Source organism: Takifugu flavidus, chromosome 1 (genome assembly GCF_003711565.1).
Source record: "Takifugu flavidus isolate HTHZ2018 chromosome 1, ASM371156v2, whole genome shotgun sequence".
Taxonomy (NCBI): domain Eukaryota; kingdom Metazoa; phylum Chordata; class Actinopteri; order Tetraodontiformes; family Tetraodontidae; genus Takifugu; species Takifugu flavidus.
This window is the reverse complement of record NC_079520.1, coordinates 7,883,923-7,905,925: the sequence shown is the minus strand read 5'-3', so window position 1 is coordinate 7,905,925 and position 22,003 is coordinate 7,883,923. Positions and strand designations below refer to the sequence as shown.

The following is a 22,003-nucleotide window of genomic DNA, read 5'->3' as shown; positions in this document are numbered from 1 at the left end:
TGGCTAGCTTAACCCGCTAACTCCAGAACACATTTAGCCTGTGTGCCACTTATACATCATCCTGCTTTTATTTGCCTGATGTCTGTTTTCTGACTAAAAACACTGTATCAAAATGTCCACCATGACTGATATAGGTGCCACCCCCAACCGCTGATAGACAGATTTGGTCATTGTGGTTTTTCCACTAGCTACCATGGCAGCTACATCTTAAGTCTTACTCTAGCCTAGTACCTCTTGCCTCCAACTCTTTATAGGAAGCTATAGGAAGTTTATCAGATCTACAACATTTTATTTCATGCCGTGGAAGATTCCGGCTTATGAGCTTTCAGATGGAGCCGCACTAATGCTAAAAACCCGACATATAAAGACCCAGTGTTAGGTGTTTATTGTGGTCTGAGGTTGGATGCTGAAGTGTGTGGAGGGATAGAAAGAGGAAGAGGGATGGTGGTTTAAGCCACCAGCTGTTGTTACCTTATGCATAACGCCCTTTAACCCCCATTACAGTGAATCACCACAAGCCACAAACATGCTAGCTTCCACTGAGTGCAAAACAACTCAAACTCACTTGTTTACCATCTAATGTGCCATGTCTTCCTTTTTCTAGCATTACTGACTTCTGAGTTACCACTTGTAACTGCAGGCACAGCTTAAAAGACTTCATTAATATTTGTGACCTGTAATTTAATGAAATAGACTTGTTTAATTAAACATATGAAATATTTAAATCAGGATTCGTAAGTTATTAAAAACATTGAAAAAAAACTGTTAAAAATGGTCCTCTCACAGTTAAAAATGATCCTCTCACAGCTTCAGAAACTTGGCACTTGATATTGTTTTGCTGGACTTCAGTGCTTCAGTTGGTTATAGCTGGCCACAGAGACTGAAGCTGCAGATGTCATTAAGATTAAAAGGACAGTACAAAGCAGACTGAAGTCATATTATCAAATTTGTTCATGGAAGTTGTGCTTCCTCCTCATAGGCTCAGTAATGGAGTTCCCCAGGATCCTGCACTTGGACCATTGCTTTTCTCCTGATCTACAGGGCCTTGAGAGGTAACACTAATTTCCATTTTCTGTGGGGTCATTATGAACATGTGATATTGTTCAGAAGGGTTGGCTGTGGCAGCATACACTGTAAAAGTTAACAGAACCAATAAAAAATGTGTTCAACCCTCCAACCCTCAGGCAGGATCTGAAACACCCCATCTCTCTCCTTTCCCTTGTGTTCTCTCAGGCTGCTGTGAAAGACCTGCAATCTCTTCTGTCATCACCTTTTTTGGATAATGCCCACTTTGGGGTGAAAATAGTGGTCACTAAAGAAAAACCATCATTATTGCAAGTTTGTCTCTCTGATTTTTGTCTTTATGTGCCATAACGTTTTCTTTTCCTCTTCATCTTAATCATATTATTTGCCTTGTGATAGTTCCTTTTATCTGTTTTTTCTTCATCTTTCTTGGTGAGCATGCCGGGGACGCATGGCTAACCCATGCACTTGTGTGAAGGCCCCGAGCTGCGGACTAACAGGGTCCCAGTGCCAGCAGATGAAAGCGGAGAGAGGTTCTTGGGCTGGCACCCATCATCTTCTGTCCTGCTGCTGTGGCCTCTTATTTTGCAGAGGAAATTAATAACTGTAATAAACATCAATGGATGAGGGCCTGATGCTTGGTTGGTCCATCAGCTGCTTCAGCGTGGCCGTATTTGTGTCTACTGAGTGCACATTTCTAGATATGAAACAGACCCGCCCACAGAAGTGACCGAACTCCTGAAAAAGATCAATGATTCCCCCCACATGTCAACCCACAAGACTGCTTAGAATTCATGCTTAATGTCAGCCTTTGATACAGTGAATAAATTCTCTTATTTTTGTTTGTTTAATCGCACATCAAATGATAAGAGCGTGATGCAAAGAATTCTAAACTGTCTGTCTAAATTTTGACTTTTTTTCCTGTAAAATTTTCAACAAAAGTGAGGGGAAAACCACTTTTAACCTACAAGTATTTGGGGGGCCACAATTTGGAGAATATCAAAAGATTCAAACTGGTTACAGAAAAAAACCTTTGAAAAAGACTGTTAGAAATATTTCTTTCTTTCATACGTTCTCGTCGACAAAACAGTGAGAGTTGTGTTAAAATCAATCACTAACGGGAGAAAAAAATTGTGTATTTTCATGGAGATAAAAGAAGCCTGACAGGAGAAAAAGTGTAAGAATTAAAATGACAAAATGATGAATGCTATCAGAGGATGGATGACTTTCTGTAGAGGTGGCTGCGGTGTCAGGTTTCACTCTGATTTGTTTCTAATGAGATTCTTTTTTTGCCTGTCTGAAGGGCGACGGTGCTTCTGGGGGGAAAATGAGCCAAAAGATGGATGGCAGAAGAAAAAGAGCAGAGCAGCGGATGGGAGAAGGTAACCACTTCAGAAGCATTGTTGACATGCTGCTGAACAGGCGGCGGGTCTGCCTGGAGCTACGCCCGTATTTATGATCTTCAAAGAAGGATGGCACGCATGCACACGCGACCACAAAACGCTGATCGTTACAGAAACATATGGTTAAGCAGACGGGGACACGGCGAAGGTTTCTGCTCGTGCACACGGACAACAGCCACTGAAGTCCGGCCCAAATGTGGGCAGAATGTTTGCAGGATAAACGTTCTGTCAACATGAGGAAGCTCATTACTCTCTCATTTCAGCATTGTTGGTGTCGAGTTTATCACTCAGGTTGACAATAACAAGTGTTGCTGTCTAATAAGTGTCACAACCATCAATAATTCACAAAATTCGCCACTATGAGACCACCAGAGAGGTGCGACCCTGACTGTAAACACATTTTATTGCACCAGACAGGCAACGTGTCGGACGGCCAGCCAGGTCCTGTGACGTAACGAGGCAGCTGGTGTCAGTGGCTGGAAACCATTACAGTGACTGTGATGGCTGCGTTAATAAATTAGTTCTCAGTTATGGCGAGAAATGAGCAGATCTCCGCTCTGCTCCATACCACAAATTGTTTTCAGATACGTGTAATCAGCCAGCGTTGGAGTGTGGGGAACGTGCATCCGAACCCTGGCTGGGGGTGCCTGTAAGGCTCAGCAGCCACAAAAAGGAATGCTTCTATAATATGTTTCATTTTGGCTTTTTAAGGGTTTTTTCCTTCAGAAACATCCGGACAAAGTGTTGTTTTAAAGACCTGGATTGGGGGGGAGGGGAGTTTTTATTTTTTTTTCAAGCGCTCAAACTGAAATGTGTAAAAGTAAACAAGCCGAATTTGAGGCCTGGTTGCTGCAGTTGTTTGTGCTGCGCTTTGCTGAAAACATGCAGGGCTGCCCAGTTTTCATCCATCCATTTCATCCATTCATTCCTACAGCTCACACATTCACTTTTAGGAAAATGCCACCTCCTCTTGTCTTCTTCCCCCTCCCACGAAGTTTCTACTACCCCACAAACACTATAAATGTTTACTACTGCGGTCATGGAAATGCTCATATTAGCTCTAATGACCCCTTGAGAACTGAGGTTTGTTACCTCAGTGGAGACATAAGGCTTGTGTCACCTGGGCCAAGGGTTGTCACTTGTATTTAGATTTTTGCAAGCACTGCATTTCTGCCCATTTATAAAACATCAATAACATCAATAGTTGACAGCTAGCTCGGAGCTAAACAGTACAGTCAACACACAGACGCTGGACAAGAAGGTTGAGTCATGAGCGTATAGTCTGAGGTGAGCTGGGAGTAAAGTTTTCAGTATTCCCGGTCCATGGAGAGAGGAACATTATAAAGGAACTCCGTAAACTCTTCCAAGTGGTTTCACATAATGTAGCGTCTCTTTCTTTTTCTTCATCTTACACACACTTATACTTCTACCTTTGTAAAGACTTTGACAGAGTGGATTCACCAGTCCCTAACCCAAACCCAGCAGGCCAAACCTGAACCTGAACCTGATAGTAACCGTAACCTTCAAGCAACTCTCACACAGCTCCGTAAAGTTTAAAGTAACGGCCAAAATGTCCTCACTTTGCTACTAAAGAGTGTTCTGTCTGCATATACAAAAACACATGCACACGCCATGTTTCACATGTTTAATTGTCTGAAGTTCATTAAATCTTATGGCTAATGTTATGAGTTGTGTCTCTTTCCTGATGAATGTTCATCCTCTGAATATGGAAGCAAAGTTTTCCTCTCCTAAAGCGGTCTGAATTTGTAATTTTCCTTTACATGCTGTACATTCCCCTCCACATTTCCCTGGGGTATCAACATCTTCTTAGATATGAAAGAAGAAAATGTGGTTGCCTACATCCACATTAGTGATGATACTAATAGAATAGAATTAAAAAAAACCCAAAGTAAATAAATAATACATAGGTACCTCTACCTCTTGACGTGTGTGGCACACATAGGATTTGGAGAAACACTGGCTCTTCTATTTGGCAAATTTTGATTTATTTTAATTGCTGTATGGCTTCCATACCAGGAAAACTCTAATGAATTCCCCCAAGTGTCAAATGATGTTCTATTTCGACTGGAAGGTAAATACAGCTATAGATGGCTGTTTACTGTGTGTGAATCTCTCTTTGCTCTTCTCTGTTCTATCAAGAGACATGAAAAGCGGCGGCACAGCAAAAATACTTTACGGTGTTTACACCACACAAATAATAAAACAGAAATTATGGAAACCCTCAGCCTTGTACAGTTCAGCTCATTCAAAGGAGGCAGCCCCGAGAAACAGGGCTGAGACCGCCTTTTCTGCTGGCAAATATTTGAAGAGCTAATTTGGAGAGGCTGGGTTACCTGGTGTTAAACTGTGTGTGGTGTGTGTGTGTGTGTGTGTGTGCGTGTGTGTGTGTGTGCGAGGGGGGGTTCTTAACACAGCATAGAGTTCTGAATTATTTTATTGCTTATTGCAGAGTGTGAAGTGTCGGTTCTACAAACCTCTATTCTGACTCTGCCTCTTGTTAACATTTTTATATTTAACTCCTTTGATCATAACTACACAATCATCAAAAACAAGAGAAGAAAGAAAAAATGAAGCTCACAAATTGATCAGACTGACATAGTTCATCGTTGTGTTTGCTAGTTTCTTTCTGTCTGTTGTAGTCGGTGAAATTCAAGACAGAATAAATGCTTTTAATGTACCAATTATAATGTATCAATTACCTCAAATTATCCTCCACACAGCCATTGGAGCTCCTCACAGCATTCAGGTAAATCTATCCAATCAGTTTTAGGGCAGCCATGAGATCTAGAGCTATAATTAGTAATGATTTAAAGTTAATTAGGTCATCTGCAGCTACAGTATGTACAACCTTTTTGGAGCAGCACCAACCGGAACAGGTGAAACTATCAGCTCCAGCTATCATGGGTGATTATTAGCCAAAGACTGCCAACAAATCAGCCAGTCAGCTCATCATTCTGTCAATCAGTTTCATTCAGACATTAAAAATCCAACAAGTCAACCAACAAACACCCGGAATAGAGAAGCAGCCAGGACGCAACCACACAAACAATGGCTTCAAACTTGAGAAATGCATCGAGCTATTTGATGGAAACGGCCAGAACTTTACATAATGTGGAAGAAAAGCACACACCGCTGTCAAGAGCTCAAACAAAGAGAACAACTGCAAATGCGGAGTGGCAGCAGCGGCGGAGAGCAGAGTCTGTGTGAGCCGCCTTCCTGCCTGCCTGCCAGCAGAGTGTGGACAGGACGCACCAGTGCGCCCTGAGCTGTCAGGGGCGGGGTGGGTGGCAGAGAAGGCAGCCGGCAGAGGAGGGCAGCGCAGGCAGGGTGCGGTCTGGAGTGGCAACAGATCGCTTTGAATCACTCAGATCCCCTCAATTCATCTGGGAAGCTGCAGCCTGTTGCATGAATGGAGAAGGGAAGTGTGCGGAGTGAGAGCGGGCAGCGGCGGCGGATGTTGTGACACATACATAGAGAGAGAGACCGGCAGAGCGACCACAACGCTGCATCCTGGTTATCTGTCTCTCTTTAACTCTCAGCCACCACATCGACTTTGAACCTGTTTGTTTAAATACACGGACTTTACAGCCTGCACTGACTGTTGATTCTGGAAGGCGGAGGGAGCGAAGTTTCTCAACTCGTTTTGGTTGCGGGAAGCTAAAACTTTTTTTTTGTTGTTGCTGTCCTCTTGGCGCCTGGCGCAGACGCGGCGCTCCGTTGCTCCGTTTTTCTGGCTTTGCGGGGCGCGATGCTGCGGCAGTCACGGACCATGTAGTCGGGGACTGAACCGGCGAGGTACTGAAGACGTCTCTCTCCCCCAGGGAGAGTCCTCCCTCAGCCCGGGGCGATGAGGATCTCCTTACTCCGTCTAACCGCCTCTCTGTGCGCCTTGGTCCTCCTCTTCCTCCTCGCACCTGCTTCGGAGGGCTGCGGACCGGGCAGGGGGTACGGCAAGAGGCGACTTCCCAAAAAACTCATCCCGCTGGCCTACAAACAGTTCAGCCCAAACGTAGCCGAGAAGACCCTGGGGGCCAGCGGGAGACCCGAGGGCAAAATAACGCGCAATTCCGAGCGTTTCAAAGAGCTGACGCCGAACTACAACACGGATATTTTCTTCAAGGATGAGGAGGAAACGGGCGCCGACAGGCTCATGACTCAGGTAAGGAGAGGAAACATCTGGCAACAGATGCGCAGAGATGCAGTCTGGCTATTTAATGTGACCCTCGTCAGATTTGAAGGGACTCACTTGGGCCTGATTATCAGCTGCTGCGGGATAAAAAAAAAAAAAAAAAGTGGAACCAAATGATTGATTTAAATTCACTCTTTAATCCTCTGCTTCATTTATTCCAGCTTCTGTGATTGTGTTTGCTCTAAAGATAACTGCACAATCTCGCAACAAAAGTCTGTTCCATTCTTTATTTCTTTATTTGAGCTCTAAAGAGGCACCTCGGAATTAAATTTGAGTCAGTCTGAAATAATAAATCCCAAGAGGCATCTTGACCTCAGGCCATGTGTTTTAAAAAGTGGAATCCTCCCAAGTGCGCAAGTGTGTACTTTGATTATTCACCTGGAAAACTGAAGTGGCCACACACACAGAAACACACACACACAGATCTTTTGCATGTCTTCGGGTCAGGTCTCTCTAAGAAGACGCCTTTTCTTCCTTCCCTTTGCTGTCTCCAGCGCTGTAAGGACAAATTAAACTCTCTGGCCATCTCTGTGATGAACATGTGGCCGGGTGTTAAGCTAAGAGTGACGGAGGGCTGGGATGAGGACGGTCACCACTCTGAGGACTCGCTCCACTACGAGGGACGTGCTGTTGATATAACCACCTCAGACAGGTGAGGCGACCCCTTACAAATCTGAAATATATGTGTTGGGGTTGAATGTCGGGGAAAGCCCACAGTAAGAGCCTGATATACCGTGTCATTATTTTTCACAGGGACAGAAATAAGTACGCCATGCTGGCCCGGTTGGCTGTGGAAGCTGGGTTTGACTGGGTTTACTACGAGTCTAAAGCCCACATTCACTGTAGTGTCAAATCAGGTGAGACAAAGATGTGACAGAGACTCTTTGGGCACATTAACTTTGTGCTTATTGTGGTCAGATATCATTATCACTAAAGGGGGATCCCAGCCACCTTTTATCTGTGTGTGTGTGTGTGTGTGTGTGTGTGTGTGTGTGTGTGTGTGTGTGTGTGTAAAAGCCTGTTGGGAGCCAATCAAAACTGGGTGTGCACCTGTGCACAGTATTTATCATGTGACCTTTCATTGCCACTGTGCAGGAAATTATGTGTTTTTGTTTCCTTGTCTTGCTTCTGAAATTGTATTTATGAATTATTTTCTGCAGAGGTTTTTATTATTTTTTTTCTTAATGGAGCAAATTGCTAGACAGAGACCCTTTACCCACGTCTGGCAGCGCCAGTTATTTGATGCCAAACTCCATTCTAGCAGGCCAGGGAGGTTAGTAGGCTGTGAGATGATTAACTCTCTCTTTGTTTTTCTGTTGCTTTTCCTCCAGTAGGTTTCTCTCAGATCTGTTATCTGAGTCTTATCACAGCCCTCCTTCCCTGCAGCCTTCAGCCTTACAGACGTACACACCTTGGTCAAATATTAGGTTGCCTTAAGACTGATTTAAGACCAGACTCCCACACACAAACAGGGATTTAGATGACCGAGGGGCTCATTCCAGACCCTTTCTTGTTTTTTTTTAAAGCTTCGTATTGTTCTGGAAACATTTCCCAGATTCTTCACTGTTTCCTTTAAGCAGCAGATGGATTCAAAGTTCACGCTGATTGCCGCTCGTACGTGATCCTTCCTTGTGAGGAATTGCTGCGAGTCCTCATGTGACACAGTTTAAATCAGGAAGGCTGCTGTAATCCAAACAGAACCAAGAAGTGCGAGTCTGCTTGCTTTCCTGTCTCGCTGACCCCAGGCTGTGCTTTGGCTGCAGTGATACAATCAGCTGGTTATCCATTAGCTATTACTGACTACCATGTTCCTGCCACCTCATCTTACTGTGTCTTAAAGGGCCAAATTATACATGGACATAACCAGCAGATTGGGGATCAGATTTGTTCCCTTTTGAATCTAGAGCAGAGGAACAACAGGTTGTGCGATGCGGGTTAAATTATTATGACAAAATATGCAGAGGGATACTGATGATGGCATTTTTAAGTTGTGAAGAGAAAATGCTTTTAATGGCAGTAAAAAACATTTTTACTAACATTTCAAGTGTCAGACTTCAAGACTTTAGTCAGAATCATTTGCATTTTCCAAGAAGAAAAATGCCAGTCACAGCATTCAAAACCTACTATGGTATATCAAGTTCTTATTCCCTCTCAGTCAAGTCAAGGTCTTAGTGTGAACCCCTGAACCCTGAACCCCTCCAAGCATCAGAATAAACCTTAATTAATCCGTCTTCTCTCTTGTTTTCAGAACATTCTGTCGCGGCCAAAACTGGTGGTTGTTTCAGTGGCGACGCCCAGGTCGTCCTCGAGGGCGGCGTTACCAAGCCAATGCGTGACCTTCGCCCTGGTGACCGTGTCTTGTCTTCCTCAGCCACGGAGGGTCTTGGTCCATTCATCTACAGCCCGGTCCTGTCCTTTCTGGACCGCCGGCCCAACGTCACGTCGGTCTTCTACACCATCGGCACCGTTGCTGGGCACAGTATCACTCTGACAGCAGCTCACCTGATCTACGTCACAGACTGTGTGTGGAACGAGACCTACGGTGATCTGTATTTGGACCCAGCACAGGAAGTGGGATTTAGCCGGGACAGAGGCCTCAGGATAGTTTTTGCGAGCGAGGTCCAGCCGGGACAGTGTGTGCTAACATCAGGAGGGAAGGTGGGCTCACAAGCAACCTTCTCACCTGTGACTTTCGTGCGGGCACAGAGGAGCACGGGCTTCTACGCCCCTCTCACTGAACATGGCTCCATAGTGGTCAACGGCGTGTTAGCATCGTGCTACGCTGCTGTGGACAGTCACCGTTTGGCCCACTGGGCCCTGGCCCCACTCAGACTCTTCTACACCCTACTGGGACCTTCAGGATCACAGACTGATGGCCTACACTGGTATCCTTGGCTTCTGCAGAGGCTGGGAACAATGCTGCTGGACACTGAACACTTTCACCCCTGGGGGGTGGATCGAGGACAGAGCTAGAGCTCGGGGAAGCAGATTAATGGACTGAAGCTGGGGGTCATCCGCATTTCTGCTAATCACAAGAAACTAACCGCTTAATGGTTTTGGACGTCAGCAGACTGGGAAGACGGGCGGGCGAACTTTCCGAGGACAATGTTCTGGGTGCTTTCTCCAGGAGCGTTTCACATAAGGGTTGTTCAATTTGTGTCTGCATGAATGAAAGCCTGAAGGATCCCGGACCTTCAAACTGCATTGTGGGTCTGAATGATTATCACTCCTGAAGAGCGGCGTCTGTCTGCCGCCGGGGCGTGAATGCAGGCTGGAAGGTGCTTGGCGGGGAGGAGGTTATGACACTACCTTTACACTAGCTTTAAAGAAGAATTCAATTTCAATGCTTTTTATCAAGCGCTCTCAGGACACCAGAGTTTTCTGATGAGAAGGAAGCAGGGAAGTGAGATTGTGGAAAGGATGCTTAGCAAATCAAAGGAAATACTAATGAGGTTTACTCGCACAGGGGCCATTGTGTAAAGTAAGTGTTAGCTGTGTATCTGAATAGCTGGGAACACTGATGGGTGTCATACCTGTCAGCTGTGACCCGATGCGGTGCCAGAACATGCGGCAAAACATTTTTTAAAGAACTTTTGTCTCCTTTCCAGGCTCCCTGATCTGAATGGTAAGGTTGGTACATACTTCTTTTCTGTCTATTACCTGTTTTAAAGGTTTTGTAACAGTTCAAAGTGCAGGCCGGGTCGAGGCGTGCACAACACTCAGGCTATATTCTACTACTGTATTAACATCATTTGGCCAGTTTAATCTTGAATAATTGACTTGATATTTTATTCCATTTATCATCCAAGACTGTTTGCAGTACCTAGACGGGCTTTAGTGTGTCTTTGGGGCTGACTGCTCAGAACCATATTTTTTTTGTAATATTTCTGACACTAAGAATCTATTTTGGTAAATGTGGGAAGCAGATTTGTCACATGTGTGTATTAAGCTATTGCTGGAAAATTATTTAAAGGTCTATTTTTAGAGATTAATGTAAGCTACGGTTATTTTCAGCATACTATTTGTATTTGGAACATAAAGTTGATGTTCATAAACAATGACGGCTGTGTCCTTTATTTGCCTATTATAAATGAAAAGTTCTTCCTTTAGGCTGATGGATGAAGCTTCTTTATCTGTGGTTCCAGGGTGGGCTGCTGCTGTCTTTCAGTACCACGGACAGCAGCAGTCCTGCAGCCCTCCTCATCATTCTGCTTTTTGTTCCGTCGTTGATTTAGAATTAGTGTGAGAACACCGCGCCCCCTGTTGGACACATTCATGTAAACGAGAACGTATCAGAATGAGCGTCTTTCTCTGCCCTTTAGGAACGATGTGTGATAAGCTCAGAAAGCACTAAATGTATCAACGAAATACAAATAAAATGCACCAAACCAAACCAACACAACAGCTGATTCAAAGTAATATTTATTGTCATTATTATTGGGCCATCAAGGTAGAGGGGAGATATTTCCGTCCCAGTCTCACGGCTCTCTGCAGGAGACAGATGGGAGAGGAACCAGACCCAGGTGAAAATTAAATAGCCTTAAAAATAACAATGCCAAAGTGACTGGTTTAGTTTGCAAATACACATGAAGATCTCATGCACGTCTCAAGTGGTTGAAATACTGAAAAAAAACATTACAAACAACCCCCACTTCCGCCTGAGTCTGGTGGTTCACTAAAACTTCTCCCATGAATCCTTTCTCAGTGTAGGAATTTCTAACTGGGTTCGGACGACGATACGACAACATTTTGAGGCATGGCTGACAGAACTTCTGATTTGAGAATCAAAAATAAATAAATAGAAGAAAATAAAATCAAAGAACATACAGCAAAACCCCCACTCGACAGAATCTGATAATAATTCTAATAGCTGATATCATAATAATTATAAGCAAACTGCCTCAAAAGTGTTTCAGCATCATTGTCTTAAACTGAGGGTGTTCACACAACACATGGGAATTCAGCATGCTCACATTTACTCACATACAGATATGAATGTCCTTATAGAATATGCTTCCTTCATCACAGTTTGGCAAAATCACACATGTACACAACAAATGCACGATAACACCTGGAACTGTAGTAGCAGCCAGAGGGGAAAGAAAAGACCAAATAAAAAAGGAATCATTTTAGTCAAGTCAAAAAATAAATAAATAAATAAATAAAAAAATAACATTAGTGTACAGCTGACAACCTCGTGGTGGTATTGTCCTTTAGACTATAGATAAATAATTTACGTTTCCCAAGAACCCGCACAAGAGTACACACACACACATACGATCACACATTTCTCCCACTTTTTGTACATCATGTTCCATCCTGACAAATGTCTGCAGACTCAGACACTCGGTGAAGGGTTCACTTCCTGTGGTACCAGCTCACCTGACGGAAGAACAAAAACGCTCCCCCGCATCCCAAGTTGGCAACTGTGTGTAATTACATTAAGTAATCTGCATAATACAAAAATAAAAGAACTTGCTCTGGTGCATATTCTGAATGGTCTGCATTGGAGTCAGCGGTGCTCCGAAAAAGAGAATGGAATTCTTTTTAAAAACTTTTTTTCTAAATTAATGGATGAGGCTGGCTCATTTTGGTCACGTCTGAGTAGCACTGGGGTATGATCATATCTGTCTACCTAGTTCATAGCAGCATTTTGTTGTCTGCCTGCATTTTAGCGAGTCAGGGAAATGCATATCTGGAATCACATGTGCACGCCGGACCAATTGATATATGGGGAAGAAGGATTCGCTGACTTGATGACGCCCTGGTGGGAAACGATACTGGATGGCTACACACGTGGCTAAAACAGACCAACTCTCAGTTTCCTTTGTGCGTTATTTCCCAAACAGCTTTTTAGGGTTGTATGAGGGTCAGTCTGCTACACATTCTGGTGAATGCATAAAATGGCCGCTTTATCGGTGTGATGGAGGGGTTTGGATGAATCAAACATCATTAATACGGCAGTAGGCATTGCAGAGGCACCCATCCCTGCATCTCTCGGACATGATGGGACTCTCAGGTCGTTTCCACTCATGTGGAGAAGTACGAACGGTGCAGAGCGGCACCTGTGAAATGGATAATTCTGCAATTTGTAAATGCTGCCAAGGCCTGCGTTCAGACCTTAGGAACACGCGATTCCTGCCAGAGCTGGAACAGCCCGGCTTCTATGGCCAAAGTCCTAGAAGAGATCAGCACGGGTGAAGGGAGGGAACAGTGAGGCTGGAGGAAGGGAGGCAGAACTAATATCTCCTCCTTCCTTCACAGCCTTTGGGTGAAGTTTTCGGGGAACACTCCTTTAGCGGCGTTCTCTTTGTTCTGCTTCCAGTCTTCCTGCTTCATCCCCATCAGCCAGCCGTCATCCTAACGTTTCAGAGAAGAAATGAAAGACAATTTACCTAAAATTGATTATGTCTGTGTGTGTGTGTGTGTGTGTGTGTGTGTGTGTGTGTGTGTGTTTTACCTGTTCATCAGGATTGTCAAAGGGGATTACAAGCACCACATCACCAGCCTTCATCTCCAGTTCATCCGTGTCGTTGGGGGCATAATCGTGCATAACTTGGACCTACAACAGCCATTTCCACATACGTCTCTGGTTGGACTGGATTTGAAAATGACAACGACTTCATTCCCTCTCCCTCATCGCTCACATCTGTACCTTAAACAGGAATCCTGGAGGCATTTCTGCAGCTTCCGATGCTTCTTCTGTTGGAGGCGCTGCAGCTGCGGGAGGCTAATGAGGAAGAGAGTCGATCCACAGAGGCGAGAAAAGGATGATCTCTGTCAGTTTAAGAGCTCTAATTGACCTCTAAAAGGTTTTCGCCAACATTGTTCCAACCCACATAAAAGAAAGTCTTATAGAATAAATATTTATGTGTAGGTTTTCATACATTAATCCTATTCCAGATGTTTTTGCTCACCTCTGGTGTTGCTGTTTCCTCCACTGCGGCTGGAGCGTCTGCTGCAGACTCGCCCTGGAAGCAGAAGGGGAAAGAGTCAGAGGTGAGAGGGTGGAGATGGACGTTAGATTCGAGGGTGAGGCTGAAACAAAAGGACAAGACAGATAAGACAAAGACAGTCAGAAGACATGCAGCCCTAGCAGCAAAGATTCTGAGTGACAGTAAAGCTCAGTGCTCATCAAGCTTAAGAATTAGCAGAATGCATGTGAGGGTTTGTGATTAAAAGTGAGTGGGAGATGGAGCAGAATGCCACAGTCTTCTTCACTCAGCGGTTAAGGTTCAAATTTCTCCCTGCGTCTTTGTGGAAGCATCCGTGCCGCTGGTCCAGATGCATCCATACTTTTACATCTTTCTGCATCGTTTGACCCTTTGTTCGCGATGTAGCTCATCTTTGTCTTCACATTATGCTGAAACCTCGTCACAAATATATGTTACACTCTTAAATGCATCCACCATCTCTATGCAGATGCATTTCTCCACTTTGCCCCCTCTTCTTGGTTACCTGACCCTCTTCATCATCCATCGGCGTGATGGCTTGAACGCTTTCTTCCTCGGCTTCCTCGGTCGCAGGTGTTTCTTCCTCTGCGGCCGGCTGGCTCCCGTCATCACCCCAGCCCTCCTGGGCTTCAGCCACAGGCGCCGAATGATCTGCCTGCTTCTCGTCATCCCCCCCTCCCTCCTGAGCCACCTCCACAGGGTCATAGTGAACCGGTTCAGTACCGTCATCTCCCCAGCTCTCTGTAGCAGCTGCTATCGGGTCATAACGGACTGGTTGGGAACCGTCATCCCCCCAGGCATCTGCAGCAGCAGCCACAGGGTCATAGTACTCCTGGGTCTCCTGTTCCTGGGCACCGTTGTCCTCAGACTGCAGGGCAAGGGTCAGGTTTCAAGGAATCAAAGGTCATAAGAGACATTTTACCGTCTGGGTATCACAAGTCGTCCATAAATCAAAAGGTTGGAGGAGAAAGGGGGAGGTATCAGGGCAGATTCAATGGTGTTGCTGACATTTGGTGTATTAAAAGAAAGTGAATTAATGAACTTGTTATGTTTAGTGGAAGAAAAACGATAAAGTTGTCTTTAAAAAATGTATTTCTATGTGGCTGCTGCCTTTTAATGAAGCAAGACGAAGCCATCTTAATGCTTAAACACTAGAAACATTCAGGCATACTATCTTTTAATGCCCTTTGTGGTTGTTTCTGTGCAATTCCACATCATGTTTCTAAGTGTTTTAAACTGTGTTGTGGCTGAATGATGAATCACATAGTTACACGTGAAAGCTCGCCAGAAACTCTGACAATGAACGTTATGAGCGAGTCACGGGAATGCTACGGCAATCTTTGTGATCACAAGATGATGTGATCTGGTACAGACTTGCACCCTAGAGTGGGCGAGTTCAACCTGCCATGGCGAACAGCGAGTGAGCATCACCATCATTATGTGAATCAATCAACTGAATGCCCATAATTAAGGCAGATGCAGAGGATGAGTGGGGGCAGAATGCAGAAACTCTCCGCCTTTTCCCATCGGAATATAGATGATGGATCTCCTGTGAGTTGCTTTTTCCACGACTATGTTCAGATGGAGAAAGAGGAAAGGAGCTTTGTAAGAGTGGAGGTGTCGCGTCGCTCCGCACCGTCACGGCATGGCTGACGCACATCTCTCTTACAAGAACCAACTAAAAGGTTAGTTGATGGCCAGAGGTGGCAAGAGACAAGCGATGCTTGGTGAAGCTGCCCGGTCAGTTCGGACGCTTGCAGTCCACGTCCAGAGTCCACTAGAACCCAGAGCAACTTCACTCAACTTTCAGAACCGAACTATTCCCCATGTGTCGCCATGCACGCTGCCGACGGGCAAAACGCCGCGCAGCAACATGTGTGCAGACGGGGAGATGAGGAGAAACAGGAAGAACGGATGACAATTCAGTTCCAAAACGCCAACTTTGATTCTGGATTCATGTCCGAAATTAAACATTTGCCTTGAGTGCCTTGAAACTGAATTGCAGAAGTTCTGTCTGTGCCGTTCACACTTGAGTGGGGCCACGCTCAACACTGCAGACACATGGACACCACAAACAGGTAACACAAAATACACACATGCTGATGGAGATGATGCCCATAATATCCAAATGTCTTCACATTAAAGGGACGTGTTGGGCCGTGGAGGAGTCGCTTACCCATGAATCCCAGTTCGCCGGCTATGCAAAAGAAAGACAGCCACATTATCAGAGAGCACATCAAAGCAAAGCAAAGCTCTTCGTCCTGTCACATGTGGCTTCCATTGCAGGACTCATGCTACTAAACCTACAAGCTTGTAGCAGCAGATCTCCAGCAGGGCAAGAAAACAGGCAGTGGCAGGTGACCTAAGCCAGTCTGGAGGGGAGTGTCAGCAACCAACACCACGACTGGAATATAACGGAAAGTTCTTCTGCAAGAACCTTTAAATTCATGTGTCTAAGAGGCCTTCGCAAACATGATAGAGTAGACCACCTGACAGATTTAACAATCACTTATTTAAAGCCTGAAATTACAAAACAATGTTATTGCCTCTCACTCCAAATCTACATTTTGCCATTTACAGTAATCCCAAGGCTGCAGAACAGGAGATAAGCCAAGACTTCATGCGTTGAGTGATCTGTAAATTGTGCTAAAGCAAGAACAGGTTGTTGGGATTAGCTGGCTTCTGCAGGTCTTCATGCCATCACCCAGCATTATTAGGGAACCAGAAAGAGCAGCACAAACCTCAAACTACGCCAAGCTTCTCAAGGGATTTTACACAACTGGTCTACTAAGCTGGGAATGGACAGCATGGCAACATCAGCGTCTTGGTTTCTCTGAATAAAGGCTAAAATCTCTTGTGAAGCTTGACATGAGGAGCAGTAGAGAGTCTCTAGAAAGTCTGCGTTCATGCCAGATGGATGACCTGTGTGACTGTGGTGGTGAAAGAGTCCAGGTCCATGTCTAACAGGCTGCTCACTGCAGGACTCTCAAACTGGTAACACAAGGAAGGTGACCACTCACTGGCTAACCACAAGGAATAGAATAGAATAGAATAGAATAGAATAGAATAGAATAGAATAGAATAGAATAGATAGAATAGAATAGAATAGAATAGAATAGAATAGAATAGAATAGAATAGAATAGAATAGAATAGCTGCTGTTGCTTTAAAGCTGTTTTTAATGGGATAAGTTGCAGCTTTTTTTCACTTAGTCTAGAACGTGCGGTACATCTTAAGGCAGATGCAGAGGATGAGTGGCGGCAGAATGCAGAATTTTGTTTTATGTTCACATCTTTGTCATGGAGCAGTAACTGGTTACAGAGCAGAAAGAGAGTGAAACCAGGAAGAGAAAAAAAAGTTGTGACCAGTGTAGCACTGTGGAAGGTCTGGGGGGGGTTCCTGTTCCTGGCTGTCCATCATCACTCACCTCTGTTGGGGAGGTGACGCTGATGTCTGGAGCAGCTGCAGCATCAAACAGGTTGATGATGTTCTCTGCTTTCATCTCCTTTGATGGGGTCACCTTTGGTGGAGGAGGCACTGCTGGCTTTAGCTAGACAGAGACAGAAGCACCATATGGTGACATCAGCTTTTTGTTATACGGAACCAATATCTGGTTTGTATTCAGAATTTTTTCATAGCGAGGAAAAACCTTTTGCTACCTTGGATGGAGATTTGGGGATCGGTGGTGGTCCTCCGGGCCTGAGAGTGTGGTTGGATGCTTCTTTGACACTAAGGAAACGCACACATGCAACATTTCAGAAGATGTACCGCACGTTCTAGACTAAGTGAAAAATGTGTTACAAAAGGTTTAAAAGAGCGGATGAAGTGAGTTCCGAGGCATGCTCTGCAGGTCCACAGGAGCTGTCATGCAAGAAGAGGGAGGCTTTCTTCTCCTCCATCCCGCCCCTTCTGCGTCCTCCAGCCCATGCAAGCAGGCTCAAAGTGTGCGTCCGATAAAAGCGAGCAATGACAGAGACGTTCAGGAAGCAGCCAGAGATCTGAAGATAGGTGAAGGGCCGGAAAAGCTTGCAGCTTATTGCAGGGCTCCTCGGTCAGCCTATTTACTAGCTCAGCTCTTTATCTTCTATTGAGATACAGTATGAGCCAGCACGAACAAAGCCATTCCTTGAGGCTTGTGCTGCTTCTGTGACTCACATTCGTTAATGAGGGATCTTTATACCCTGAAGGCAGCATGAAAATGATGTTCGAGGTTTTTTGTTTGTTTACCTGCCTCCCCAAAAAAGGGTCTACATCTGTATCAAAGTTAGGGGTCCTGATGTTACCTACTGCAGCAATAAACATGTTAATGTTATTAACTCCTTGATATCTCCAGCTCAGGCTGCTTGGACCTCTGACTGAAGTGTTTCTTGAGACCTTTTAAACCCAAGTAAGGCGACTGTACATCTATACCAAGGCTGCAGACTGACTGACTCACGGACAGACAGGGAGCATGATAGACAGACATAAATTGTGTCACCGTGGTTACCACCACAGCTACTGTAGGTTACCTCCTATTTGTTCCTGACGATGTGGCACCGCTGTTACCTGTCTTTCTGTAAGTAGGGAGGTCAGGATTGGCTTCAGGTCAGTGTGTACAGGGTTTATCGCCACTTAGCATAACATTTGGAACATGGCTGCTTTTACGACGGTTACACACGTAAGGACCTAAATATATTTATTTACATTTTAGATGGAAATGTCCTTCTGCATCTTGAATTTCAATTTTCTTTTTTTAAAAAAACTTGTTGATTTTTAAAAAATCAAACAGCTGTGAACTAACCCGCTTGTGTCTGTTCCTTCCAGTTTCTCTAAGATGTCATACAAGTCCTGGTCCAACTGCCGAGGAGAGGAAAGAAGATAAAACCTTTAGATTGGAGAAGTCACGTTTGATATTTTCATCATTTCCCATCAACTGCTCATGGATAAACCACATTAACAGAGGTCCACAGTCTCACCCTGCTTATTTCCTTGTGAAATTTCTCCTCAAAGCCGGACAAACTCTGGAAGGTGCTGACGTAAAACCCAACACGGCTAAAGAGAGAGAGAGAGAGAGAGAGAGAGAGGAGAGAGAGAGAGAGAGAGAGAGAGAGAGAGCGAGAGAGAGAGAGAGCAATGGCTGAACTGTTGGCTTAATGATGTGAATGGTAAATGTAGCGCAGATCTAAGCCGTAATTAGCCTGCAGCAACAGGAAATACACCCATCCAGACACACACGCACGCACGCGCGCACACACACACCCACACACACACCTGTTCCACAGTGAAGGCAACTCCTCTTGTAAGTCAATATTAATTTCCTCAAACACCTTCTGTGCTCTCTCCAGCTCTTCCTCGGCCTGAAACACACACGCAGCACAGTGCAAACGTATTTGGAGGAGCATGCTTTATTCAGCTAGTGTGGTGGCTAATATCCTCTATATCTAGCAGTGTGCTTCAGGTGGTGACAGGAAACGTGAGCGGAACACAAAGGGTTCGCCTTAATGTCACATCTCAACGTGTCACCATCCTGCAGTCAACAGCCCTCATGGGAAAACAGTGAGATGTCGCAGTATTGTACCTGGTTCCGTGACAGACTACTCTGGGCAACATTATGGGCAGACAGGAGCCCTTGAGCCCAGCCTGGAGTGGCCCTCTCCAACAAGGACGAAGGCTGTCAGACAGGAGCGAAAAAGAAGGGAGAGAAATCAAACTCTGTCAAATTCAGTGAACTTGAATGCCCCATGATGTACTCCATCTACCTTGGTAATTTTAATGCCCCCATCCTTTTTCTTAGACTTGTGAGTGATGGCATAGTTGTGCCGTGCGCTGTCATAATCCACCAGCTTCCGGTCACGCTTTGCTATACGTGCCTAAACACAAGGTGGGAAAGTATTTGTTGTGAAGACTAAGTTTTTAGGGTGTGAGTACACAGACAGCACCTCTGATATTTGCTGACAACAGCTCACCTTGATGTCAGGGAACTGACCCAGGTAGGTATCCATGGAGATAAGTGCGTGATCGACCAGCTTCTGGTGGTAGTCAGTCCACAGAACGTCACAGTCCTGCAGCGCCGTCCACAAACACACAAATTACAGAGCGGAATTGTTCTGTAACACAGTTCTGGTTTAGTTCTCTGTCGCTTTACAATGCTTTTGAATGTGTTTGGGCCATAATCACTATAAGAAGCCAAAGGGAGAATGATCAAGTGGCTTTTTATGCAGTCAAGACACCTATTTACTTGAGCAACAAATCAATTTTATCATTACTGATTACTACAAAGTTGTCTTCACACCTGTACGCTAATAAAGGTGTATCTCACCTCCACAATGGAATCCACTTCATTCTTGCCGTACCAGTCTGGCTCATACATGTCCGCCAAACACGCCTGTACGTTCTTTGAGGACTCGTGCATAGCTGATGACAGTGACACATGATTTATAGAAGTGAAATGTACAATTACATCAGTAGATATGTGCATGCTGAGCTGTATGAGTACATTTATATCTTTATGACTATATGTATATCTATTTATATCAGATTAGTCAATCTGTATGGATCTTTAAGAACTTGAAACCTTTCACTGCTTCCAGGTATGCCGTCAGGTCCCTCTGGAGCTTGGAGCCTTCAGCCTGAGGTCGAAATGTAAAACCACACACTTTAAAAGGTGAAAAAACTGGGGGGCATTTATCAACAGCGTTGTGACTCGATTCTCCAAACCTGAACGACAGGCAGGTTTTATTTGATGATGGGGGAGAGGTCGGATGTGACACGTGGCTCTACTCACATACTGTTTGTTGAAATTGATCACTCCCTCCTCAAAAGCAGCATCTTTGGTCTCATCGGCTTTGCCAAGCTTTTGAAGAACCTGACGAAAAACAAATATTGAGCCATAAATCATTTCGATAGTCATAAATAACATATAAAATCTCTTATAGGAATTTTGTAGGGAATATTTGTCTCTTTCAAGCATTGAGTGAAAATCTGGCTTAAAGTAAAGATGAACACATCGGTCTATATTTAATACAAATTTGAATTACTTCTCTTGTATAAATCCATAAGCATTGTGTCTGCAGGAAGACAGTATTTTCTATGCTTCGGAGCCTGTTCTTACACCTTACAGGACAGAATCATAAACTCACAGCCCCCCCTGTGGGTCGGACACTATATGACATGCAGATGCATAGACTAGGCCCCACTTTTTATATTGTAGTATGGGTTGTATTTATTATCAAAAAACATAGGACTTTGTTTCTTCGTCATAATCATAATATTGTTATATGGCCCACGACTATTTCAAATGCCTGAAAAACAGTATCAATTGATTTTATTCTAAAGGATGAAATTCGGCTTGCGTACTCATTTTGTCAGCTACAACATGAACGTGCCCGCTACGTGACATTGAGAATGAAGTAGGTGACGCGGGCATCTCGAGCAAACACAACATCTATGCCCCGATGATTAAACGTCGTGATGCGGCACTGAGCGATGTGGCAGCTGCCGCCGCTGCTGCTGCTGCCGCCGCTGCAGCCGCTGCGCTGGTCGGTGGCCCAAACCGTCGCTTCCCGACATGAACGCGTCAAAATGCCGCTCCTACCTTTTCCTGGGCTCTCGTGAGCTTTTTCTGAACGTTGCTGGCCACTTTCCCCGCAGTCAGCCCCTTCCCCAAATTCAACTCAGCCATCTTGGTGCGTTTCTATCTTTGGGTGCGGGAGATAAGGAAATAAAAGCAAGAACCTTTGGACCGCTGCTGCGATCACTGACGCAAAACCATAAATGTCCAAAGATGGAATAATCCTAGCACGTTTAATGAGGCGTGTGTGGTGCGAAAATGTATCTCTGGAAAGATGTGAGTGCCCGGAGAAAGCTAAGCTCTACAAATACTGAGCTGCTCTGCGCGCATCCGTGACAGAGGAGGAGGATGCGCACAGAGATGGTCTTAAAGGCGCAGATGCTGCCGCGCACCCGCACAGAAACACTCACTGCTGATCCCTGTGATGCTTTAATTCTCCAGTCAGACCAAGGGTGAAGCGTTAGTGTGCTTAGAAAACCCTCTCTTTGGTCTATGGATCTGAAATCTCCCAGATCTGTCCACAAACGTGCCTGCATTCTTCTAATATGCCTTGATGCGAAATTCTGAAGTCTTGTTATGTAACATGACAACTCTTGTTGTCAGGAGTCAGATGATTGATGGAATACCGAGAAGGTGATGTTTTAAACATGAATTGCCTTGTTTTTGTGATTGATGACTCAGTTGTTAAATCAAAAATAGATTGCGGTGATGGATTTGGCACCGTAGACAGGTTGAACTTTATACAATTGTTTATTCTCAATCCACTTCAAGTGACCGTATTTCTTCAGAAGAGGGCGCTATTGATTGCTTATCGTTATCTGACAGCGACTGATTTAAATTTACACATTTAATTTGTTTCCTTTGCT

The 22,003-nt window shown here is 44.8% G+C and overlaps 2 protein-coding genes across 5 annotated transcripts; one reads left to right on the top strand and one right to left on the bottom strand.

Moving 5' to 3' along the window:
• The first annotated feature begins 5,707 nt into the window (after nt 1-5,707).
• LOC130533666 (indian hedgehog B protein-like) lies at nt 5,708-10,694 on the top strand. Its single transcript, XM_057047276.1, has 4 exons — nt 5,708-6,606; nt 7,131-7,288; nt 7,390-7,493; nt 8,885-10,694. Exons 1-4 carry the CDS (start codon nt 6,295-6,297, stop codon nt 9,607-9,609), a joined length of 1,299 nt encoding a protein of 432 aa, XP_056903256.1. The 5' UTR covers nt 5,708-6,294; the 3' UTR covers nt 9,610-10,694.
• Nucleotides 10,695-11,040: 346 nt separating this feature from the next.
• On the bottom strand, nt 11,041-21,501 carry LOC130533606 (myc box-dependent-interacting protein 1). Of its 4 annotated transcripts, XM_057047171.1 has the most exons (19): nt 21,162-21,500; nt 20,352-20,432; nt 20,142-20,196; nt 19,887-19,981; nt 19,534-19,629; nt 19,327-19,437; nt 19,146-19,238; nt 18,839-18,924; nt 18,544-18,619; nt 18,369-18,424; nt 18,097-18,141; nt 17,248-17,317; nt 17,016-17,138; nt 15,766-15,786; nt 14,095-14,457; nt 13,554-13,607; nt 13,292-13,366; nt 13,097-13,198; nt 11,041-12,996 (listed from the first exon to the last, which is right to left on the bottom strand). In XM_057047171.1, the coding sequence occupies exons 1-19, from the start codon at nt 21,246-21,248 to the stop codon at nt 12,895-12,897; spliced, it is 1,791 nt and encodes a 596-aa protein (XP_056903151.1). In that variant the 5' UTR covers nt 21,249-21,500; the 3' UTR covers nt 11,041-12,894. The 4 variants fall into 4 exon arrangements, with proteins under 4 accessions (XP_056903151.1, XP_056903159.1, XP_056903170.1 ...); XM_057047179.1 differs by lacking the exon at nt 18,097-18,141 and having other exon boundaries at nt 21,162-21,501; XM_057047190.1 differs by lacking the exon at nt 14,095-14,457 and having other exon boundaries at nt 21,162-21,498.
• Between the last annotated feature and the right edge of the window lie 502 nt (nt 21,502-22,003).

Excerpts from the sequence above, each read along its gene's own strand:
- LOC130533666 (XM_057047276.1), top strand. The coding sequence starts at position 6,295 with ATGAGGATCTCCTTACTCCGTCTAACCGCCTCTCTGTGCGCCTTGGTC. Across the intron at positions 7,289-7,389 it reads GATATAACCACCTCAGACAG|GGACAGAAATAAGTACGCCA; the intron begins GTGAGGCGACCC and ends TATTTTTCACAG. Across the intron at positions 7,494-8,884 it reads TCACTGTAGTGTCAAATCAG|AACATTCTGTCGCGGCCAAA; the intron begins GTGAGACAAAGA and ends TCTTGTTTTCAG.
- LOC130533606 (XM_057047171.1), bottom strand. The coding sequence starts at position 21,248 with ATGGCTGAGTTGAATTTGGGGAAGGGGCTGACTGCGGGGAAAGTGGCC. Across the intron at positions 18,925-19,145 it reads GTAGTCTGTCACGGAACCAG|GCCGAGGAAGAGCTGGAGAG; the intron begins GTACAATACTGC and ends TGTGTGTTTCAG. Across the intron at positions 14,458-15,765 it reads CGGCGAACTGGGATTCATGG|TCTGAGGACAACGGTGCCCA; the intron begins GTAAGCGACTCC and ends CTTGCCCTGCAG.